At 45.4% G+C, this 25,362-nt stretch overlaps 1 protein-coding gene across 3 annotated transcripts; it reads right to left on the reverse strand.

Annotated features, from left to right (window-relative positions):
• Positions 1 to 30: 30 nt before the first annotated feature.
• Positions 31 to 22,970, reverse strand: psd2 (pleckstrin and Sec7 domain containing 2). Of its 3 annotated transcripts, XM_057043626.1 has the most exons (16): positions 22,508 to 22,969; positions 21,057 to 21,124; positions 17,879 to 18,435; positions 16,391 to 17,152; positions 8,464 to 8,661; positions 8,149 to 8,229; positions 7,534 to 7,646; positions 7,250 to 7,308; positions 4,336 to 4,425; positions 4,179 to 4,222; positions 3,908 to 4,098; positions 3,735 to 3,805; positions 3,275 to 3,432; positions 2,898 to 3,042; positions 2,464 to 2,607; positions 31 to 2,357 (listed from the first exon to the last, which is right to left on the reverse strand). In XM_057043626.1, exons 3-16 carry the CDS (start codon positions 18,352 to 18,354, stop codon positions 2,127 to 2,129), a joined length of 2,763 nt encoding a protein of 920 aa, XP_056899606.1. In that variant the 5' UTR covers positions 18,355 to 18,435; positions 21,057 to 21,124; positions 22,508 to 22,969; the 3' UTR covers positions 31 to 2,126. The 3 variants fall into 3 exon arrangements, with proteins under 3 accessions (XP_056899606.1, XP_056899605.1, XP_056899607.1); XM_057043625.1 differs by lacking the exon at positions 21,057 to 21,124 and having other exon boundaries at positions 4,336 to 4,426; positions 7,248 to 7,308; positions 22,508 to 22,970; XM_057043627.1 differs by lacking the exons at positions 16,391 to 17,152; positions 17,879 to 18,435; positions 21,057 to 21,124; positions 22,508 to 22,969 and adding an exon at positions 11,429 to 11,744.
• Positions 22,971 to 25,362: the final 2,392 nt, after the last annotated feature.

Here is a 25,362-nt window from a genome sequence, read left to right on the forward strand (position 1 = left end):
GGTTATGCCAATAAATCACAGCCACATCAGTTGGTATAAAAGCTTACTTTATGAAGCAGAGACTAGATATTCAGTAAATATGTCCTTTAAATAGTAGCATTCAGTCAAAAATGGCTCCAATATACAAACAAAAAGACAGATTCATTGCCAACATCAAATTTCTCTAGTTGTATATTTTTAAATAAAACATAACAGTTAACAAATATGTTCTGTCACACTCCTATTTTACAGCACAGGCCTACCCTAAAACACCGGGAACAATGGTTAGCACAACAACCAGAGCGACTATAAGGGGAAGCCTCCCAGTATCAATACAGCTTTAGAAAAATGGTACTTCCTCCACAATGTGGTCTTTACCAGGACTCCAGGTTCCTGGTCAGGTTCCAAATGGATCTCAGACCCGAGGTTACTACATGTGTTGGCGGATCTGGTTGTGTGGCTAAGCTGCTGCGTGAGAGGGGGGGGGGGGGGGGGGGCTAAATTCACTGGTCTACAGTTGTGTCAGAAGTCACGTAAAGAGGAAAGATGTACACGTGTTTTTGGTCGGGATCAATTAAGGTGCTCACAAAAAAACAGTACCCCATCACTTCAACCCAGAGGAGAAAACAGCTCCCAACGGTCCGTTCCTCCTCCTCCCGTTGGGTCCGGTGGTCGGCCAAACAAACAGCCTCACTTAAAGAAGCCAGCGAGTTGCTTCTTGGAAATCAAGTCTTCCTCCCTCCTCCTCTCTGAGAGGAGGGGGTTCCGAAGGCTGCTCTGCTGGTGATGTTGTTTTGCTTCTGTTCCCTTTTCCATCCCAGTAACCTGACAGGTTCTTGACCGCAGCACATTAGCTGGAAAGGCCCCTCCAACCAGCCAGGCCTCGCTTTAGTTCCCAGAAACATTCGCCTCGGTTAGGACAGCGGAAAGAATTCACGGCTGCTGGTAAAGGTTCGCCTCACGAATCAGGAAATACACGTAGGTTCTCGCCACAGAGACGACAGCTAGAACCTTTGGAGGGCGGGGCCAGATTGTGGTGCGTACGACCAGACATTTATTAAGATTCTTTATAAAAAAAAACGACCCTGCTATATTTACTGCTACCGACAACGTCAACTGACCTACTCACAGAGTACGAATCCCACCCACAATGCTGCCCTGCCCCCGACGCTGCCCCCGACGCCGCCCTCCATCTGCACCTTGTGGAGCACCAAACCCAACATGGCACAGTGTTTTCATCCAGTCAGACCAAGACCTTCGACTCAGAGTTGACTTTTAAGTCAAAGAGAAGAAAGAATCGTCGGGGGATATTAAAAATAAAGATCCAACTGGTCTGAGTGGCACCCTTCAGATCCCCCACCCCCGAATGTCCAGGCGCCCCAGAGTAAGGCACTCAAGCGGCCGCTCCTCTGCTGGAACGGCGTGATGATCAGGTAAACCCCCGGCTGCTCCGCTCACACGGCGCCACCTCCTCTAAGCTATATGTAACGTGTCAGGAGGGAACTTGCTGAACCAAAGAGGAAGCACTTGGAGGATCAATCCTTCCTGCAACCAAAAGCTCCCTCGCTTTAAATAAATAAATAAATAGGTAATAAACGCCGGGCCCTCCGATCCTTCCGCCGAGCTCAGCGCGCCACCTGGCTGTAGGTCCACGACACCTCGAAGTGACTGCGTGTAAACGGGCGCCTAAGATATAGATCTAAATGCTACAGTAGTACCATGTCTGTCTGGATCAGTGTCTGAGGCCTGGCCTGCAGCAGCAGGACAGACGGACACAAGTCCAAACCAGTCACCAAGTCTCTGTCCTCTGCGGCGCTCCAAACAGTACATTCCAAACTTAAGACTGACCTAATATCTCATTTCAAAATAATACTGATGATCTAAATGATGATCGTTGAATGTGCAATAATAATAATAATAATTATAATATTTTAAGGTGTTGGGCACCGTGCGTGGCTAATGTGCTGTAAAGGAAGAAGGTTGTGGCTCGGCCCAGGTCCGTTTAGAGACGTCCCCACAGTCCAAAGACACGCCCGGCAGGCCGACCCAAGACTCTCAATGAATGGGGGTGATGGTGACAGTGGGCGGGGGCAGATGAGTCCAAAAGGTAACCGTGACGACGGACAGAATCTTCCTGCTTCCTCCCTTCAACACTTGGATCCTGGGGCAGTGCTTCCAGCAGCCTTCCCGTTCAGCCCACTGTGGGCCTGACTGATGGACGGGGAGGACTGCGTCTTCCGGAGGAGGCACTCGCGGCCGGCCAGCCCCCCGTCCGTGATGAGGCCCCCCATCACGCCCGCCTCGATCTTCTCAAGGTCATCCGTCTCAGCAGAGATTTTGGCCTGAAGAAGGCTGATGTAGGTCTCATATCGAGTCTTCTGCTCGAAGCCACACGTGGGGGGGGCAGAGAGGTCAGAATAGAAATCAGTTATGTTTTTATCTTTTTATTTCAGACACAAAAGGTTTAGATGAAATGACAAATACCTCATAGGTGAGGTAGTGCTCTTTTAGTCGGAACTCCTCCCACTCGCGGCTCTTGGGGTCGACGTCCGGTGCGTTCTTGCGGTGCTCCTCCAGCTCCAGGCTCATCTGCTTCAGCTTGTTCTCATGACTCCGCAGCTGATCCTCCTGAGCCAACCAGGCAGCAAACAGCCAGTAAGACGCACGTGGGCACAAATCCAGTATATAAACCTGTCTAATGCTGCTGAGACGTCTGATTTGCAAGTTTCCTGCTGCCATTAAAAGATTTTCGATCGACTTTTAACAACGATCCCACTGATGACAACAGAACATCGTGCCTCTGGAGTTAAGGTCACTACAGACTACTGGTTTGTCTGGTTATCTCGGGTGATGTCTCTGTACGTGTGGCCTTCACTCAGAAACCAGTTCAGCACATTAGAAGTGTAGAGTGGCTGCACCTGAGTCAGCCTCGTTGATGAAGAGGGCAAAATAGGCCGACAGAACTTCTTCATGGAGCCGATCGCAGCGGGAAAGGCCGGTGCAGAGAACAGCGCCGCGACCAGGTTTATTCTGAAGATCCAGGACATCATCTCCTCCTCGCTTCTGCACAGACGATAGAGAGGATGGTAACAGGCCGGAGCACAAGAGAGGGCAAGAAAATAACTGATTTTCCCCCATATTTTAAAAACAAATTAGATCTAAGTTTGATTAACAGCTCAGCAGCAGCAGCATTTAGGACCTTCATAGTATTTTTATGTGAAACTATGCACAACCATTCAAACACATAGAATATTTTATTGGTTTCAATTGAATTTGTGCCTCGAATGTAACTTACGAGGCCTGAAGCAGAAAGACTCGCCAGTCTGAGGTTTTTAGCTTCAGAACGTTTGCCCTCTTGCTGTAGTCGGTGGCGCGGGTGGCTAAAGCGTGATGTATGCGCACAGCGTTCTTCACGTCCACCTCGGAAATGTCTGAGTCGGGTTTGTACTCGTCCTTGGAAAGTAACAAAAAAGGGTTTGAAATTTTAAAAAAGCATGTCTTATGACAGGAAAACTGACAGGTAAATATAAAACACGCTGAAGATAAAGTGCAGGTTATTCTGATTGAGGCTTGCTGCCAGCAGGGGGAGACAAACCCCCACCCGAACACTCAGGACTCCGTTTTAATGTTTTCTGCAGCTCGTTCTCTCTTCAAACAGAAGAACGCGAGCACAAACAATCAGCAAGGAGTATCCACCACAGCTGCAACAGTGCTTGTGTTACCATGGTAACAGAGCGGAGGACAAAATGCGGCACCTTCTGAAGAAACAAGATCATTCCCTTCAGGACGGCGTAGAACTTCTTCCAACCTCTGCGACCTCTCGGAGCTAAAGGAGGGGAAGAAAATGCAGAAGAGTGGTGAGTATCACATCTGTGTCAGAACTTACTGGATCTCTGGGAAACATGGTGTGTGTGGGGGGGGGACTCACTGCGTTTGCCGTCCATGTCAGCGTGGCTCTTACGGTTCAGCACGCCATGTTTGTAAGTGACAGCATTCAACAGAATGGGAATAGCGATGAAGGGGTTGCTGCCATCAGTTACCCTCGCCACACGCTTGCTCCCGCCCTCACACTGCTCCTCCACCAGCTCAGACAGACTCTTCCTCAGCTCCTCCTCCTCGCTGCAGACACAAACCTCAGCTCAACAAACGGCCAACGTGACAGCTTCACAAGCGTGCTAATCCTCCTCTAGTACACTCACACAGCCCATTCCAGCTTTTCATTCTTGATGGAGTTATACAAAACCTGCAGGAGCGAAGAACAAGAGAGGAACTCTACATTTCTTTCCTTCACCTGTTAAATGTGTAGATAAATGCGTAGGAAGATCCAGACAGTGCTGGGGAGGGGGGGGGGGGTACCTTTAGGAGGTCTTTAGGGAAATCTTTGCCATTGTTGAGCCCCTCAAGGTTACTGATGAACTGCTGACAGGACATCTTCTTCCCGATGTTCTGAGGAGGGAAACAAAACAGAAAATCCTCAGATCAACTTTGATCAAACGTCACTGCTCCTGTTGTTGGATTTTTACTGGTTAATCTTTGGGTGTGATAAGTCTCCACAGATGCTGGAGATTCCACTGGGAGGCAGTGTAACACTATGGCTTCACTACAGACGTGACTGCAGATTACAGACCAATCATTTGCTGTCTTTGGACAATAGTTGACTTTCATAGCAATGGAAAATGGCTAAATAAATCTGTTTTCCCCCACAAAGGGACATAGGTTGCATTTTTAAATAAACATTTCTTAAAAATTCAGTGTTGAATTCTGTTTGATGAACAAACACAAGTAGAAGTTAAGTGAGTCTAAGGGGCAGCTAAATCACACATCTTTAGGTAAACATACATGAAGGAACTGCATATTTTATAGCTGTATGTCGACTATAAGGGTTTACATTAGGACATTTGGTGGTAGAGAAAATCAGGGTGATCTTTCTGGGTGGTGAAAAAGGAAAAATGATTTGGTTTGCAGATTTCCCTGTAAGGAAGCCAAAAAACAGACAAGCCCACATCAGGTCTTTTTCCAGGAAAAGGAAAAAAAATACATGTTCCGTTACTGTAAATAGCCACAACGATAAACATCTGAGTTTAGGATTCAAGTTACATCCAAATCTAATAACCTACGCGAGGAAGACTGATCAAATCTGCTGAGGATCCAGCTGATCATGAAGTGTTATTTAGAAGAAATGGGGTGAATATCACACATTTGTGAGGTTTAACCTAAATTTTGACTGCTTCATCCATGAGATCAGTATTAGTGTGACAACAATACTCACCACCTGTAGAGGAAGAAAGTCAGCGTGGCCCCAGATTTGGTTAGCAGGGAAGGAATTAGAAAAAAAGAGGAAAGAGAGCTTTAAAATGAGGACAGTAGTTATAAGAGGAGTGATAAATGTGCTGGTTAGAAGACAAGAACAAAGGTTAGAGAACACCACAGACAAGCAACAACACAAAAATCCTGACAGCTGCTAGAACTCTTTAAAAGACTTTTTAACTCTCTACACACTTATATTTATTATGCGGTGACTTTGCTGTGACAAATATTGTCTTGGCGATGTGCTGCCACTCTCAGATGAGCTCTCCAGCTTATCCACAGTATGCACTGAATAGGTTATCTCCAGTCAGTTTTTCTCCATATTAAGTCTTCACAAAATGGGAAAAAGAGGCGCCTTCTTTAACGGAGGAAGAGAACGCCCTGAAAAAGTCAATAAAATGTCCCAGAAGAAATCTATCCACAATCTTTGGACATCAGATAAGGTCTTGGTGGCCCCTGGCCACCCAGAGCTACAGACTGGGAGACATCAGATTATCACTAATACCAAAGGCTGGATGATAAAAGAACCTCAAAACAGGACTCTGATTAAATTCAACTCAATGATCCTGGTTAACTGGACACTTATACACACAATTGCCAGTTGGAGTCTTTTCATCTTGTGTGCAGGACACACCCACTTACTATTGTGATCCTGGTTTGTGTTGTCAGAGAAAAGAAATGACAAAAGTGGCTCTAAGGGCTCTAAAAGTGATAGTGGAGATGAAGGTAAAGTGGAGGACATCGCTGATGAGATGGGAACAGCCCCAGCAGCCACACCGAGAGCATGAAAATGAAGTCTGACTGGTCTGTTCTCCCTCCAAACACCATGTCTGCTAGTCCAAAATAGTGATTTGTTTTACCAAGCGTAGCATTAGCACCACTGCAGCAACCCCACCTTAACAAGTGTCCTCTACAGAGACAACTGGCCTGCAAGCAAAACATTTTATGTGTATCAGGAATATTAAAAGCACCATTTATTACTGTCTGGCTCTTCCTTCTGTGTAGGTTTTAAATGATATGATATACAGTCCTGAACCAAAGAATGGGATCCACATGTTATAATGTTAATATACATGTTTGGAAGTCACTTTACAGACATTCAATATTTTAATTTGTAGTTGTTCTGCACTTTTTTGAAGGCAGAAGAAAGAATAATATATAACACAACTCCGATGAAGAATGATTTAAATATAAATCTGACACTAGAGGGCGCTGCTGCTCTCTTGACCGCTGGAGGGCATTTTGTGAAACAGTGGAAAAACACAAGAATGACAGTTGCAACATTCTGGACTAAATTGTTTCAATCCAAAACGCTTCAGATCATTTTCTTAATGCATCATTATCTGAAGAGGATTAATTGCAGGTGCCCTTCTCTTCCCCTACGTCCTCCCTTCAGACAGATTCATTCTCATTATGAGATTTCATTTAATGAGCAGCTCCAAAATTATTCAAAGGTTAAATTTGAAAAGAAAGCAGTCTGGCTATACTTATAACAAAAGTAAATATTAGGAAAGAACCAAGGAAACACCAGTTGTTGCGCATCTTCTCCTTTCTAAAAGCAGATATCCTGATCCCTAAACGCACCACAGCTTCCCGTTAAAGGCAGAGAGGAACTGATAGAGGGCTTCATATTTTGGAAGCATCCAGTGACCCTCTGTATATTGTAGGATCCTTTTATTTGTGCTAAAAAAAGTGTCTTTACTGATAACATCTTTGGAAACATTCCCCTATGTTATTCCTATTATAGACACAAGGCGTGCTCCACACTGTTGTATTCCACCAGTACCATAAAACCAGTCTCCTCCAATGAGAAGGTACCAGTCAGTCCCAACACATATCAGCAGAGAGAGACAGACAGAATGAGAGAGAGAGAGATACTGGTGGCAAATACATCAGTTTTAACAGGAAGATTAGAAGATTTCTGATCTGCTGCAAAGGTAAGATAAAGACCTCCATTACATACATGTCCGTGCAGATCAGTGTTGAGCAGCATGAGGGCACAAGTCAACGTGTGAGCTCCATCTGCAGCGAGACAGAGGAAGCTCAGGTCAACATTAGGACACAAAAACCCATCGTAACACATTCGCACGTGCGGACACAAACATCCACCTCCGGCTGCTACTCATGTGGCTACAACTGAACAGATTATTATGACACATTACTACACCGCTGCATAACTGCAGTATAGACATTTTGCTGTCAAATCCTTTTTTTTAACCAGGTGATCACTGTTATCACTGCTCTGACCTTCAAAGGTGGGGATCTGTGGGTTGCAGTGGCAGAAACGTCTGGAGAAATGTGCGAGGACCCTCTCTCTTTCCTGCGTTTCTCCCATCAATGGAAAAGCCTTTAAGAAGTTCCTGTCACACACAAGTGAAACCACAGTCACCAGATGGTCAGATAGATCCCAGAAAATCCACTCAAGTCAGAGGATTCAAATGGGGAAAAGACGGCATAAAAGAAAAAGAGATTCTGTTTCTTAAGAGTCGATAATGTAGCCAGTGGAGGTTTATTATAAGGGAGGATCGCTGACCTGAACGACAGAGAAACCTGTTTTTTTTAGAGAATTCAACCCTATTGTAGGTTCTGAGGTGGAACATTTTTAAACCTTTTTTAAACCATGATGTGGAGACGTGTAACGACTGATGCAGCCTCATGTGGGAGCTGCTGGGGTGAGCAGCAGTGTGTGACAGCAGCATGTCAGGTGCAAACCGCCTGTACTCAACATGACAGGCTGATGAGAGCAGGGCTAATGCCCTGTGAGGAGGGTCGTGTAGAACACGCACACACACGCACGCACAGGTAACTGTTCTGATGTCTACATCATACACTCCTCACGTGGAAAAGCTGAATGCGCGTTACCTCAAGGCTCGATCCAGCGACAGGCCAGAGAAATCAAAAAAATTCAGGTACTCTGACGCCACCAACTGGCTGAAGTCGTTACTGCAGAGACAGAAGGAAAGTCTGGTCAAACATGGCTCAGAATATGTACTGAGGCACCGACCACATGCTGTTATATGGAACTAGCACCGGTTTAAGGGGAAAACGTGCTTTTAGATGCTGTTCTTCACCGTGACTCAATGAGCGATGCAAACGATCAACATCCTGTACTTAACCAGCACATTTGATTTTCCAGCCTGATCGTATAAAGGTGGGATTCTGAACGTGCGCGCTCACTTCTTGCCCAGGTGTCTGGCCACGTCGCAGCGTTTGAAGCCTTCAAGGTGATAGAGACGCTTGGCCAGCCTCTTGGCAGCCTCCAAGTCGGCTCGGCATCCGTTGGCCAGCGTGTCGGTGCTGCCGCGTTCCAAGCGCTCCAGACTGCCCAGATCACAGTCTTCTGGATCAGACAGCACGTCTGTGAGGCTGGCATCGCTGAAAGAGGAGGGGACACGCGCACAGGTGCACAGGTTAATGAAACAAACACATGTCCACTGTTGCCGGATCGCTCCAGCTAAGACGGGAGAAATGACAAATGCATAAACACGTATTGTTCGGTGTAGCAATGCAAACAAAAGTCAAAGGAGGTGTGTGTGACTTTCCATGACCCAGTTTCCATCGCACTAAAAGGCTGTAATGCAGCCTTCTAAAGGCTGGTTTTAATTCTGAGGCAGCCATTCACAATCCCTTCCAAAAAAAGCCATTTTAACAGACCATTAACCTCCAAAACTGTGTGAATTTATGAGAGATTCTACTTTAGTGAGCGGCGGCTGTTGAAAAATCTAACTCTGAAAGGCTCAAACTGTAAAAAAACAAAGGAAACTTGAAAACCCTGCTATAAAAGCGTACATCCGCCTAACATCACATGCCTTTTTATTTGTGGACATATTTTAACACCAGTATAAAACGTTTCCCCCACCACAGCGTTACTGTTGAAAGAGCACCCTCCCAAATAGTCCCTTAATCTGACTTAACATTAGCAAATGAGGCCATGGCGGCTCTCGGTATCTTGCTGACGGACACAGTTTGCAGGAATGAGGACGCTCCCTCTACCCCCCTCCCCCCGCCCGCACATATAAGTGTTCAAGTGTCACCAGAGTTTAGTTAGTGGCCAACTCAGATATTTCTGAGAGCCCGAGGAAATGGCTGTGTGGGTTATGACCACGCCAGTACCGGGCCACCATCGCTGCTGATGATGCAGCTCAAAAATGTTGCTAATCTCTTTGTCGTGACTGAACTGAATCCATCCTGGATGACCTGCAAATTTAGGGGATCTGAAACAGACTCCTGACACAACCAAATGATCTATCACCAACAAAACGCCTTAATTTTATTTTCTAAAGTGATGACCACCCCCCCCCCCCACCCCTTGGCCTGGCACTTCCTCATTTCCTGTGCACATGTGCATCTGCACGGCACTGTCAGCACTCCAGCCAGATGATTCAGACTTCTTTTATAATCTGATCAGACCAATCGAATTACCCTCGCAAATTTAATACATTATGCACTGACATGAGGAAGGATTTAGTGATGGTTGCCATGGACGCAGCAGAAGCAAGCAGCCCTGCGCTAGAAAAAGAAATACTAATGGAATTATGGATCATATTTCTAAATTGTGTCGCCCAAGTGAGCAATAAGGGGGGAGACACGAAGAAAAACACCAGCACGGCCCACAGCAACCAGCTTCCACCGGCAGGAGTCAGCTGATAAATGCTGATGAAGAGGATAATTAGAACTGCTCATAAATAAACAAGTTTCTGTTTCTGCCATGATGGGAGAGGCGGATGGACGTACAGTGGACACGCATCACCAACCAAGGCTGCGGTCCGTGTTGGGTAAAGGCTTCATCTGCAGGGTGCCCAGGCTCATCCTCAGGGACAGGGAGGGGACGTCTGGATATCCGGGTGGACTAAATATCACTCTTTCATGTGGAAATGGACCCAGTTGAGGTGGTTTTGCTGATCTGATTAAACACTTCCTCTGGATGGGTTCTGGACAAACCCAACCAGGGCAGATTTCTGGACTTTTGTGATACAGCTACACTGTGGGAGCTGAGCTTGAACTTACATAAAGGCAGCTTGCGTCTCCTCTGATGGAGGAACTTGATATTGCTGATAGAAATGTCTCCATGAAGGAAATCGTTTCCATTCATACTCTAGAACAGCTCATTTCTAAAAGTATCACATATACATTTAAACATTTACGGGGCCCCACTGCTACTTGGAGTCCCTCAACAGTGATTTCAGATATGTCAAACGATTTAACAATAGTGGGTGCACGCACGTGTGTGAGCACACACACAAGGCCAGCGTTGACCATGAAATTGCTTTCACTCCTCTGACCATATTAATCTACTTGACACAGAGAAAACTCATAAATCATTCATGGCTCATATCAGTTCTGAAGCCAGAAAAAAAGAGTGCTGTGTAAGGACAACTGAACCAACACACACACACACACACACACACATTCAGTGAACACAGCATGAACTTCCAGATATTTAGCACAGCTCCTTTGGGCAGAGGTACTTAGGGGACAAATGTCAGACTGTAAACCCATTTGTGTATTTGAAGGGACAGTTCTGTATCACATCATCATCACAGCCACACATCATCTAGTCCCTCTCTGTTATTGTGTGCATGCATTTGTGATGTGTCAAAGAGCATGACGGTGCACGCAACTGACTCACATGCTAATCTCTGAACAGCCCTGGCCCCACACCTAAAAGGTATGCCTGTAAGCAAGGGGTGTGGGTGTGTGTGTGTGTGTGTGTATGTGTGTGTGTGTGTGTGTGTGTGATGAAATTCTGTTATTTCAGACATTTTTTCATGACCCAGCTCTCCTAAATGTACTGCAGTAACACAAGAAGAAGTGGCACCAACACACAAAAACTGCATCATGTATCTACACAGATTTATGGGGGGGTCGACATAAAATTTTCAGTGACTACAGTTCAAACTGAAAAGGAATCAACTCTAATGACGCAAATGGGTAAACTGCTAAATATAAATGTATCGCGTAATCTATAACATCGGCCAGAGAGGACTCGAGGGATTGAAACGTGGATAATTGATGGAATGTTGGGACATATTATATAATAAACCTATACATTGCGGCTTCGCTGTTTCTGCTTTACCGCCGAGAATAATGTTCCCATCGTTAGAAAACGCGAAGCTAAAGCAAATCTGGGCTTTGAACTTACAGGAGTTGCAACAAAAAGTCGAAGTGAACATCATATTCGTCCTTCCACATCGCGGTGGTGTTTAGCGGGAGAAGGCGCGCTCCGGTCCGGCCGCCTCATCACCGAAGAGTCGCTAAAACCTCCATTTCCTTAACTTGCTGCCCAACTAAACTTCTTGGTCTGTCTGATCATAATAACAGCCTGTCGCCCTCTCGGCTCCGCGTCCAAAGTCAGCGAGCGTTTTGAGGGTTATTCGCTGATATTTGCGGCTGCCTGAGAGCGGCGGAGGAGGATGTGGTGGGCGGGGCCAAGGCCGAGTTTTCCTGGAGAGAAGCGCCGCTCCTGGCGGGGGCCTCACAATGGCCCCTGTGTGTTCCCGCAAGCACAACTTCCTCTGCAGTAAAGCGAGGGTCTTTCAGCCTGCAGCCCAGTTCAGCAGCCAGCGGGACGTCCTGCCTTATGAAATCTGAGCTGCGTCGTGAAGACTCGATGCAGCGGTCCCATGAACTGGCTCAGCCTTAAACATCGCACCAATGGATAAACCTTTGCTGGTCTTAAAGCCACATTTCAAACAAATCTGACCCTCGATAACTCTGCTGCACTTTTTTCACCGGATCTGCTGGGTGGCACAGTGACATGGTTCTCCTTGGTGGTAGACCAACCCTCACTGTTAACCACCCATCATAGCTTGTTTACCGTTGTAGGAGGCTTCATGCAGTATTGCTGTGCACCCAGTGTGTGTGTGTGTGTGTGTGTGTATGTGTGTGTACATTTGCACAGGCAAGGACGACTGTGCACAGCTGGTGTAATGACAAGCTCTCACTGATGACACGACTAGAGGAAGGAAAGTGTGTTTACGCTCAAATGTCAGCTAAAGATGTGACAAAAGAAGCCGAGTGATTAATTACGGTTGCTGACTCCAGGTTCATTTCCAGGATTCGAACACAGCTGTGTCATTGTGAACAGAGTCCAACGTAAATAAGGTGTCTCCAGATCACACAAACATGGGTTTTTACCAGTTGTGCTGACACATCTCTGCATTTTAACTTCACAGGCTGGATTTATCCTTCCTCATTCTAATCTGGTGGATGGAAGAACAGAAATAGCAAAGGAAGAAACCGTACGGCAGATTTATCAAGACTGGGGATTGTCACTGGATACCCATCACTCAGCTACTCTTACAATACCTTTACGTCTGGAGCTTCATCCATAAATGTTCCCTCGGGATCTTACACCAACGCTAAATCGATAAAGAGTTCAGGAGCTTGGAAGAAACCATTTGCTACTTCATATAAAAAGAGAAGATATTTAAAATTCTCCTTTTGTTTATTTTGTGCTCATAAGTGGAAAAATAACTGAAAAAATAACTGAAAAGGTCAGGGTCCATGTTAGACAAATCTATGTATAGATCACTATTATCTTACAGCGATCACAACACAAATATTGTGCGTGTGTGTCAGTTAAATAACTTATTACCTTTCATTATTTTATTGCTGTTGCTTTTTCGCAACCTTTCACCAAAGCACAACTATATTTGTCACCTATAAACACACGACGTTTAAAAACGATGAGCAATGGCGCCCCCTTTCGACAGGGGGAAGCAGTGGCACCGCCTGTGTTTGATTAAGTACTGAAACGTCGACACCGTTCAAAGAGCAACAGTCAGAGAAAGATCTGACTTCACTCTCGGGCAACACACATACTGTACATGTCGAGCAGAACCGTCAGCGTGGCACAAATCTGTGTTACAGAACAACCTGATTCAGCCAAAACACTGGCTGATGTGTCATAAACCAGAGTCGTGCTATTAATAGACATGGATAAATCTGCTCTGTGTGTGTGTGTGTGTGTGATGTGTCAGTGAGAGCTTTAAATTCTGCATTATATATTTTTTGTGCTCTGCTTAAAATGCAGAAACGGGCTTAGCGTGTGTGTGTGTGTGTGTGTGTGTGTGTGTGTGTGTGTGAGACGTGTCCATATCGCTGCCTGACTCACAGGCAGGAAAGGATCAGCTGCAGCCTGATTTACAGAACTATAGAACCAGACTGAAGAATTCAAAGGAGGAATAGTTTGAAATACATGCAGTATGTGTGTGTGTGTGTGTGTGTCTGTGCATGTGTAAGCGTGTGACAGAAGGTTTCAGTGTAATTTGTGCCACTGGGCGACCATTAGGTCGTAGGAGCATTATGCATAGTTGGGGGTGAGCTGCTGCTGCTGCGTCCTGCCTTTCATGCCTGTGTATGTGAAGCAGATTAGCCCACATGGCAGAGCTGCTTCTCTGATATGGAAACTACTGTGACTGGCTTTTATCTGCTCTGCTCGGATCTGCGAGGCTTCTGGGCTGGGGGAGGCACTGACGGGTTCTTCAACAGGATGTAATAAAAGCCATGCATGAACGCTAACATGAAGCCACACATGTTGCACACGTTATTTCTGGGTAAAACGCAGGTATTATTACAAGCTGCTGGACAACCATCAGTGACAGAAAGCAGGAAAGGATTCATCCACAATTACATGTCCCACACACAGATTGACAGGTTAATCCTAAATACACCCTGACTGACTGGCAGGTGTGAATATCACATGGTAAGTGTGAGAGAGCTTGTTTACATTATCCAATGAGGTAGAAAAAAATGTCTAACAGGCTGGAAGATCATTTAAAGCAGATTCAGAGCGACAGGCAGATGCGTGGCGGTAATAAACAAGCCTAATTTTAATCTACACTGTCCAAATCAGAGACTGTCATTGAAAGTGTTTAACTTTTATCTATAATCCTGTCAATTGTGGAGAAATACCTCATTTACAGTTTAGCCAGAAATTGTGTAAATCCACAACTGCTGAGAAATGATGGTCAAGACAACAGAAGATTCTGATCCACTGAATACTGATCACAACCAAACTTTTGCTGTTTCCATGGCGTCAGTCAGCAATGAAACTGACGTTTCTGCAAGTATCCCTTAGGAAAATTGAGGTAAAATGAGGAGAAGAATAAATGATGAGAAGCATGAGAGAACAGGAGAGATGGGAAATGAGGAAAAGCAGACAGGCAGAGAATGAGGGGAGAAATGAAGACAGACGGGCGGCGAGGTGGAGAAACCAAGGAGACGGAGATGGATGGCTGAAATAAAAAACACGTCTGCCACAGACTAATGTGCTCCATAGAGATGGAGCTCTTATAAACTGAAAAGATGTGCATTTCCAATCCGTGCGTGTGTCTTTCTTACAACCTGTGTTTTCCTAAGAATCCATCCAAAAGAAAGTTTCCACTGCTGCCGTGCAGTTTTCTGCTGCAGCATTTTCAACCACGTCACTTCCAGCGTCTCCAGTACGACTCTTTTGGAAAGCTGGACCATTAAAGTTCTCTCTCTGGAGAGTATTACAGTCAAATAAACAGCCTTTGCTTCAGCTGTAATTTAGGTCTGAGAGTAATGGCTTTTACCCCTGCTGACTCGCTGCAGACATGCTAATGTTTCTCCATTTAAAAGTGGATCGGAATGATCAGTGAAGGCTTGTAGTTCACAGTAAAAACGCATTCTACGAGTCATTAAATAATCAACTACTCCTCTAAGCTTGACTAGCAGATGGATCCACTTTAGATTTAAGTGCTCAAATGTCTGGCGAGCGGGCTACCATAGAGCAATAATTGCTAACTTGCAAGACCCTGCTGGGCCGAGGGAAGCTGAAGACGATGATGTCATGACATAAACAATAGCTCATTCAGCTTGGCGCTGGTGGTCAGGAAGCAAGCCTGTGCTTTAAGGACAACATCTGGAGCCAGGGCGAAGAGAGACGGAGAGAGAGAGAGACACAGAGAGACAGAGAGAGAGAGAGGCGACTTGTCATGGCTCACGCTGGTCTGTAGAATCTCTGGGAGAATCTGGCAGTTAGGTAAGCTGATCATAACAGAGGTTCGTGTGTCTGCAGCACTTTCCAGTACGTTAGTAAGTAAAACTGCAGGCAGGGAGGATGGTTTCTGCTCATGGAACTTCACTGCTGTTATGGTTATTAATACACTGATGCTGCAGAGTTTGTGGAAGGTCTTGTAATAACAGACATCTTCATGCAGCAACGTAGTGTCTTGTGATTGATCAGGGTTGCAGCCACCCTTGTTTACCACAACAGTGCTGTTGAGCTGTCGTTATTTATGCTCCCTGTAGGTCCAAATATTTTATTTTTAACCACAAAAGCATGACAGGTTTCCTTCTGTGAAACTTTAAGAGAAACAGTTACGGGGAAATATCCTGGTTGCTGCCCACAGACTGCCAGGTTTTGTTGTTTGATGACACATAAGCAACACGTGGGCTGCCATTCCCGCACAAAATTCCTTCTTTTTAATTTCATCAAGACAAGATTTGTCTTTTATACAGGTGCTGTGAATATTTTTGTAGGTAAAATGGTAAAATGAGGATCTTCTAACAATGGAATATGCTTCAGCGAGCTGTCAGTAACCACCTTATCAGCACTCTGACCTTCAGCCGCCACCCACTTCCTCCTGACAGCCCAGTCTCGCCATGTTCGTACCACCTACTGGTTGAATCACGGCAACGGGATATAAGAGCGATTACGCTTCCGGATGCCGTGTAGCTGCCACATTTATGCAAAGCACTGAGGGCTGAGCTGATTGTCAAGAAGGATCCAACTAACCAAACACGAATCATTAAAGACGACACCATGAAATTAAAAACACCCCAGAGACCCAAAGGCTTGATTCAAACAAACACTAAAAGGTCTGCACTTGTCTTTGCAAGACAGGAACATAGGCCGGGTGACATAATTGCAGGGTGTGTGAGCGTGTGGGGTCTGTAATCGAGCACCAGAATCAGTTTGAGGAAAAGGTCAGAGAAACCAAGAAAACGTGGAGTGTTTGAAAAAGCTTCGCTGTGGAACATCAGTACATGTTTTCAGTCTCTAAAAAAAAAAGAATGATCCATATTCCAAAGTGAGCAAACACACAATGTCTACACAGCGGTTTCTTTTTTTTACCTGACAGAGTTAATCATGGCCCCGCCTCCCTCTGTGGCTCCCCGAGAGTCGCCGTGGTACCCATTGGGGATGGCCCAACGTCCAGGGTGGCTCAGCACAAACTCAGACCTGCTTCCTGGTATGGTTGTCCTCAGTGGGCTTCTTCCTATCCCAGCACCAGCTCCATCTCCAGATTCATCCTGCATGAGAGTCTCACCTGTGGCCTCCTGAGCTGCCTCAGCTCCTTCTTGTTCCACCACCGTGGCCAGTTCAGGCTCCAGGGGTTCAGGAGCCTGTAACAATGCCCTCTGTTGAATGAGTGGCGTCAACGGTGCCTCGAAGCTGACGCAACTGTCTGTCTCATCTGTGAGGGACAAAACATCCAGAGAGTCCAGGCTACTGTAGCAGGTCCCACCCCTCAGCAGGGCAGACTCCACGATGCGCTCGAACGTGGAGCTGAAGCCGTCTTTGTTGTCCACCCTATTTTTCTCCCCCTCCTCCTCCTCTTCCATCTCTGTCTCCTCTTCCTCCTCGTCAGGATTGTTAAACTGCTCGACAATCTGCTCAAACGTTGAGCTGAAGGCGTCCTGGTTTTCCCTCCCATCTCCGTCTTTCTGATACTCTTCCTCCTCCTCTTCCTCCACTTCTGTGTCAGCTTCTTCTACAGTGGTCTCAAAGTTAGAGCTGAATGTGTCCATGTGTGTTTGAGACCCTCCTTCATCACCTGCCTCCTCCTCCTCCTCCTCAGCAGCTTCATCCTTCCCAACTAGACCGTTAGCCAGCCTTGGTGAAGGAAGAGAAATGAAAGGAAATGGGAATTACTCTCCTCATAATGATTCAAACACACTTTTCCATCTTCATATTTGGAAAAAGCACAAAGTAGATCACTCGCAGTATTTTCTGGAACCATTTTTCATTTCAAAGCATGAATAATATGAGATTTCATTAGCTTGAATTGCTGCTGACATCTGAAGCCAGATGAAAGGTGAGAGCTACTGTCCACGTCCTGACTGGGTGAACTGAATCGGAAGCTCATCTCGCCCAAGTTGTCGATTCTCATTAATTTTACACCCTTTGAAGCAAAAATGTTGGAAACTTGGATGACTCTGACTCTGAGATGCACTTAAATCAGCTTAATGAGTAGCCACTTCCTTATGTGATTGCTTCAAACCAGCAGATATGAATTATGAACTGAGGGTCTGCTGAAGAATTGCTGCTATTTTATCTTTAATGTGCATCCAAAACTCAGATTGTAAAAAAAAAAGCATCTCACCTTCCATTATGGATGAGACATCAAAACTCAATTTGTGATTCAGGATTTTAACTTTAAAGGAGGACCCTGATGATGATGTGACACCCACATGGAGAATAATCATTAATTAATAAAGGGAATAGAGGCTCTTACAGAGCTTGTGCAGTTATACGTTCATACCTGAAGGTCAACAGTGGTCATAGGACTAAAAGCATGTCTAACACAGAGCCACGGTGGAGATTATCTGCTCAACTAACCTCTCAGCATGTTGAGGGTCCTTCGTAGGCAGCTGCATGTCTTCATTTTCCTTCCCCTCCTCTCCTTCTTTCATCCCCTCATCCTCACATGCTGCATCCTTCCCCAAAGAGCTCACCCCCACATTTGCACATCCTTCCCCCCTCTTCCCTTCTGGCTCTGCCTCTTCCAACCCTCCTTCTGTTTGCTGGGCTTCACCGGCGCCATCTGACCTTTCGTCATTAACCTCACTCTCTCCTCCTTTGCTGACTCCTTCGATCCCTTTTAGCTCCACCTGTGCCTCCTCCTCTCCCTGCTGGATCTCTTCTAATTGTTCTCCCTCCACGGTCTCCTCACCAGTCCCTAGCTTGTCCTCTTCTGTTTGGTCGTGTGTGTCTTTGGGTGGCTCAGTGGTCGTTATGACAGTGGTGGATGTAGTAAACTCCACTGGGTTCTCTGTGGGGGTGGTAGAGGGCAGATCCTGCCCCTCCTGGGTCATGGTGCTCTTTGCTAGAGCCTTGAGAGCTGTCCACTCTTGCTAGAGCTGATCAGCAAACCAAGAAGGACCCACTACAGAAACCTGGACAGACAGAAGGAAGACAACCCAATATGAAGACAGTTGTGACAGTTAGAAAACAGCAGTTTATCCTTTAGTTAAAGCAAAGACCAAAGGAGGTTTGATTAGCAGGTCGCACAAGTCACCTTCGAGAAAACTGCTTACATTCAAGGGGTCATTATCAATTTAATTAATGCATGCAGCCATGAGACCAAGATTCAAATTTGTTTTCCGATTGATATCTATTAAAGCTGTTTGGAGATTCGGTGCTTTAAACAAATGCTGAAGGTCAGGAATAATCTTCCCTAACATGATTTCAACATGACATTTAATACAGGAAAAATCGCCACACCAATCCAATGACCGACCACGGAAAAATAAGCCTATGGGTATTTTCGTTTTGTTTGAGTTAATCACAATGTGCTAAACTGCAATTAGGAATCATGCATATTCAATTAAGCATGAGCTGCCGTGATGAAGAAGACGTTTGGATCCTATTGTTGCAGTAGACCCACTGGGATGCAGTTGTGTGTGCCAGACTGACAAGAGTCATATTAGCTCTCTGCTGAATCATCTGCAGCGGAGGACGTACAGCAACACTGCAGTCATATATTTACTGCTGTCCGGAGCTCTTCTGATGGCTCGCAGATGCAGGTAACATCGGGGCTGGAATCGAAGTTGAATCTTGCAAACAAAACTGCGGTTTCCTCAGAGGAAATGTCTGGAATTTTGGCTCCATTTTAATGTCAAAAGCAGGACAGATGAAGGGGAGGAATTGAGGCCAAATTCATATCTAAGATTGCAAGTGGTCTGTATTAAAGCCGCTCCCTACAACGACACCACAGGCTGACTAAATGTTTCATCAGGGCTGCAAAAAGAGGATGCAAATCATGCAGGATTGCGAAAATGTCTCCTGCAAGTTTTGTATCCCCTGATACAATTATATGCCCTTTAAAATCATAAAAGCTGATTGAATTTTAGAAATAAATCATCAAATCTCATCAAATTCTTATTTTTTAAAGGGTTGTTTGTGCCTCTGATCGCACCTTTAGCCACTCTGACAGCTGCTAAAATGAAATATTCATCACTAGCCGGCCATTAAACAAACTATTTCTGAATGCACAGTCTGGGGTTATTTTACTTGGGATGGTCTCCATTATCTGTTTGTCACCAGGCAGCGTGCAGCACATTCCATCTGCAGAAGCTCTCAAAGTCACGGTGTGGATATGCTTTTGTTTATCTCAGGAAGTGAAGATTAATCATGTTTCACTTCCCATTTGCAGATGGTTCATGTTTTCATGAACCGTGCTTTTAAATCTGAAACTAAAAAGAAAAACCTCTAAAGAGACTAATAGAGGACATTATCACGAACATATAAATAGATAAAAACACATCTGCTTTACCTCAGTTAACGTCAGTGCACGAGGATGTTGTGGTCTACACACACACACACGCATAAATGGGGCATATTTCCATTGATGGGAAGTGTTATAAAACCACACATGCAGAGGGGCAATTCTCTCTTTTTGTGTCTCTGTCCACAACTCCCAGTTTTCGTCCCACTACCTCCCTTCATCTGTTCTTCATTACGCGTCTACTCGGTGTCAGGGTTCTCTCTCTTTTCTATTTTCCCCAGCCTCGCGTTCCTCACTTAATGTGGTAAACAGGTCTCAGCCAGCATACAAAAGTGAGGAGTGTGGAGGCACAATGTATCTCTGGGCTGAAAGGAGAGCAGATATGCTCAGACAGGCACTGTGCACCGAGACTGTGTGCACGCGTGAGTGTGTGTGAGTGTTTGCTATTGTTGTCTCGTGACATATGAGATGACTATCAGCATAGATCCATTATTTTTGCTCAGGACAACAGTGGGATCCTTGAGCTTTATCACTTTCCTTTAATTATTATCAGCTCACCCGTCAATCATGGGAACGACGCAGCAACACGCCTCTGAACCGACAGTCTTTCCATCTTTACCATACGTGCTATCTACAGGTTTTTATCTACCTTTCTCTCATGACACACACATATAAATATGCACGCATTTGCATTTATTAGCAGTGGGACACACAGAGACACGGTCCACCGGGTCAGGGGAGTTTCCAGTGATTCAAAGCAGACTTAAATATTAACCACGGATAAACCACAGTAGAAATAAAAAGAATAAAGAAAAAGCCTTCTTCTTTCTTGACCATTATGAGAGGTGAAGGCCATCCCCCTGCATATGACTCAACTTCATACTGTGGCTATGCAAATATCTACAGCTGTCCATGTAAATGTATTCAGGTTACAACTGGAAGGTTGTATTATACCTTGTAAAATGCATGAAACCCAAATGAAACCATATATGCCTACAGCAGAAAATATTATACTGGCAAATTAAGTCAAGGATATGAAATCAGACTTGTTAAAACTTGTTAAAAACATCTGGAGCCTTCTCTAAACACCTTTTTTTCACTCAGAACTGTAAATAAACTGAAAGCACAGATGAAAACCCCATCATCTCTCTTCCTCTTTCTTTAACGGAAGCATGCTCAGAGATAAAATGCGGCAGTGTGATGACAATACAAATGACCCACTGACCCTGTTCATGAGCACAACAACCCCCCCCCCCCCTCAAAGAAACACACTCAATGAAAGAGAGTCACCTTTCAAAAATGCTTCTGTGTTAAGCGCCAGACTGGAGGGAAGAAAAGATCACTTCCTCCTTGGTTGTCTGAAAAGGCAAACAGGAAAATAGAGTTTAAAGTCATGCGGGTGTTTTCCTTGCCAGTCCACAAGTCCCACCAGCAGGACAACAGCAGCCCAGTAGCCACCAGCCTACTGGAGCGGAATAGTCTGCCAGGGTAAATCACCCCAATATGTCACTTCAGTGCTGTCAAGGTTAAAGATCCACTCTCATTTTGTCACTCTTAACACAGACAAATTCAAATTCGCAGTAACATTTGATCTTTTTTTTAATCTCCCTTTGGTTCTTTTATTTGGCATTCAAATCAAATGGGACAACCCGCCCTGTCGGCTCTCTATGGACCAGGTTGCAAGTTACAAGTTTTAAAGGAAATGTACAGATTTTAAAGAGAGTTTGATTTCAGACTGTTTTCGTTGTCTCGTGGCTCGTATCATTGTGGGTTTGAACTGTTCAAACAGGACAATCCAAAGGTTGAAACTGAGAACTCAATTGCAGCCACAAGTATGAGGTAGACAGTTTGGTCAGGCTCGTTACAGTGGAAGGAACTGATCTTTGTTTTATGGGTTTTCATTGTCGTGTTGGGGAAATAAATCACAATGGCTTGACAATAAATATCTGTAATAAACCGAGACCTGCCTCCAGGGATCGATGTGCCCATGGACATAGATTCCTACATAGTGTATATGCAGGGCCTCTAACTTTGGATGTTGAAAAGGCATTAAGTTAAGTTAAATTGGGGAGCGTATAGGGTTAACATTGAGCCTGAACAGAAATAGGTAGGATAAGGAAATACTATAGAAATGAAGGGTAAAAGGAATTAAATATAAAACCATTAAAAATATAGTGTAAACCTGTGTGTGTGTGTGTGTGTGTGTGTGTGTGTAAACGAGAGAGAGACCAGTGCCAGACAGTCATGTTCTCCCAGCCTCCTCGAGCCAGTAACCATGACAACAGGATGGCTGGGAGACACGGTTCAAGCTCAATTGAGGCCGGTGTCTTTCTTTTCCTCCAAAATAGACCTTGGTCGCATTTCAAGATCAACTTGTCCTCCTACGAGCGAAGCGGAAAACCGTTTCCGTTTCTCAAAAAGAGAGAAACCCTCCATAAAATCCCCGGGCCCGCACGGCGCATATCTGTCAGCCTATATTAGCTCCACAAACACCGCCGTGCTGAGGCGGTGTGTGCGTTTTGGGGAGGGGGAGCACACATTAACCAGACAAGGACCTGTATCTTTAGACTCAGCGTTTTTGAAATGCCTTTGCTGCTCTAAAATGCACCAAACCCCTTCACAAAGGCACTGAAAAGACATTTCTGCGCGATAACCGGTCAGTTCCGATAGCGCCGGTGCCACTATCCGACAACCATGGGCTGTTTCCCGACTGAAAGACCTTTTATCGTCGCTCCACTCACCGGTAAGATGGGTTCCGGTAGACCAGGTCCTCTCTCCCCCGCTCCCTCTCCGCGGTCACGCCGGGGAATAACAAACGGATGAGCCCTCCTCTCCACGCGCCTGTTTTCCCAGCAGCCCCCTCTCACCGGTGTGCGCGTGCGACTGTGGTTCGCGGCCGTCACCGCCGACCGAAAGAGGCTCGCGCTGTAGCGCAGGCTGCTCGGGGCACGCGGGAGGTCCGGGCGGGGGATGATTAGTGGTCCGAGTGATGAATGGCTGGATGAACGGGGGCGTCCACCGCGGATCGTCTTCTCTGAGCGGCTTCCGTGCGCTCGAATGGCAGCCGAGGACGCGTAATGTCGCTGCTCGGGCTGCTCGATGGCACCATCACTCTCGCTCTCCCGTGGTTGATGCGGACGGGACGCGTCTGAGGGGCCTGTTGATATCAGACACGGCGCTAATGTCGCTACCACAGGTCGCCCGCCCCCCCATCCGAGATGCCAGGCATATAATTGGAGCCGAATATTATTAAAGAAGCCTACAGGTTTACAAAGGAGTTTCTCAGAAGTGTGAAATAACGTTATTTTCACTTTCGTTTTTTCAAGAAAACAAAGGATTTCAGATGAAGTTCGGGGTTTTATGGGAAAGTGCAGATAATTTACAGATATTCAATAGTGCTGTCTAAGGTCTAAAGTCCTGCAGCTGTTAGCTATGCACTGTGGAAGGGGGGGGGGGTCCTCAACCAATTTTGTTGTAACACCGTGTACAATAACAATAACATCTATTCTCAGTCTGGATGTGGGTCACATTAGTTTGGCTTAGACACAACTTTGAGGGTTACAAGTAGAAAATATGTCCTATAGAGTGTTACTATTGTTGTTGTAGCAACATTGTTGTAGCAATTCTGCTGCTGGTGTTTGAGGAATTAAAAGTAAGTGCATTGTTGGGCGTTCCAGCGCCACACAGGTATGAGGTTTGGTTTGCCCTGCAGGATTCCTATGACACACCATCTCCCATTATGAACATACAATACACCACACCTGCTCTGCCAAGCAAGCAGCAACTGACAGCTACCCTGGCTGCAACAAAAACTCAAGGATCTCTTGTGCTGTTCACAATTTATTCATCTTTATATTCGATTTTTGAAGGGCATAGTTTATTTTGGCTGAGTACTGTTCTTAATAATCCTAATGATGTCCTCCAAGGTTGTGACAGCCAGCCTATTGGACTATTATTCAAGATTCAAGATTCAAGATGTACTTTATTCATCCCCGTAGGGAAATTGAATTGTAGTAGCAGCCTAACGTGGATTAATATAATATAACTGTAGTGTAGATTACAGGTTAGGTAGGTTATCAATAGGTAGGTTATCAATATTTCCAGAATATTTCAATAAAATCTGTTGAGAATTTTTGAGTTATTTTGCTAACAGACAAAAGACCGATAGGCTGGCAGGGCACCGACGTGACGTAACCTTCCACTGCTGTTATACAGCATATACTACAGGTATTAGTCACCCTATGTGGGGAAATTAGCTGCTTTTAACAATGCTGTAAACAAGATGGAGCCCTGTTTGAGTGTGGAATTATTACTTTCTTTTAAGACATTATGTTATTTATTCAGACTATGCTTTGCAGCCGTCCAGCTGGCAATGCAATTTGTGTCCTTGGCAAATAATGTCTCCTTATTTTGTGTTGTCACCACGTTTGGTGTCACTTCGTCAAACTTTTATTTTTTTTATGATGAAACTACTGTTATTTGCCACTATCTACCTGAAACGTGTCCTTCCAATTTGACCTTGGCAATGCAGAGGACATGTGCTCTGTGGTAGCGCACACAGTTTTCTAGTCCTTTTCAATGGTTTTAAACCAATAAAGCCACAGTAAGCTGAATGTGAGCGATTTTTTGATCTATAAAATGGATCCTGTGTCCACCACTGAACCTCAGCATCAAAGAGAAAATTAATGATATCTTCAAGCGTGGCTCATTGCCTTGTACAGGTTTTTGATGTAAACACTTTTTATAATCACAGAAATGCAAAATTCAGATTCTAGTCTCCATTGATCAGCAATGCACAGTAAAGAGCAGGATGTGAGAGCAGCTGGGGAGAGAGAAAGAAAGAGAAGAGGAAAAACAGAAGATGGGAGATGCACTGAGCAGGCAGGAGAGGAGAACAAAAGACTGCTGTGCGTTTGAAGACAAGGGGAGGAGAAGGTTACAGAGGCAAGGCCCAAGGTGAGACAGGTAGAGGGGTGTATAAGGGGTGGGGGGAGTTCAGAGGATGAACAGATGACCAGAGAGAGAGAGAGTGCTGGTGTAAACTGGGGAAACCCACTGCAGACGCACCGTCAATCCTAATTACTAATTCATTAACTTGCCCACCTCCCTTCCCCCTATTATACCCCAACACACACACACACACACACACACACACACCAACACACCACACACACACACACACTCACACACACACCAACATATACACACATTCTGTCCCTCCTCCATGTCCCACAGGAGACGGATGGTAAAATGAAGATGTGTCTGCAGCTGCTGGACTGTGATGGCAGTGTGTTCGGAACACTGAAAATCCCTGATGTGACAATGTGCAGGAGGTGGGGGGAGCACAGAGCAGAAGGGCTACGGTAGCAGCTTGTGTTTTTGTTTGTGTGGGTGGGTGGTCTGCAGTGATGATGCTACTTGTGTGTTGTGTGTGGTGTGGGGGGGGGGGGTGCGTGTGCATGTTATTAAATGAAAAGAGATTGTGAGGATGATAAATCAATAAGCTGGTGTGTCTAAGTAATAACAGTGTGAGTATAATGAAAGTGAGGGGGAGGTGCTACAAAGGCTGATGAGGTATTATACTCTGCTGCTGCTG

This window comes from Takifugu flavidus, chromosome 9, assembly GCF_003711565.1.
Source record: "Takifugu flavidus isolate HTHZ2018 chromosome 9, ASM371156v2, whole genome shotgun sequence".
Lineage (NCBI taxonomy): Eukaryota > Metazoa > Chordata > Actinopteri > Tetraodontiformes > Tetraodontidae > Takifugu > Takifugu flavidus.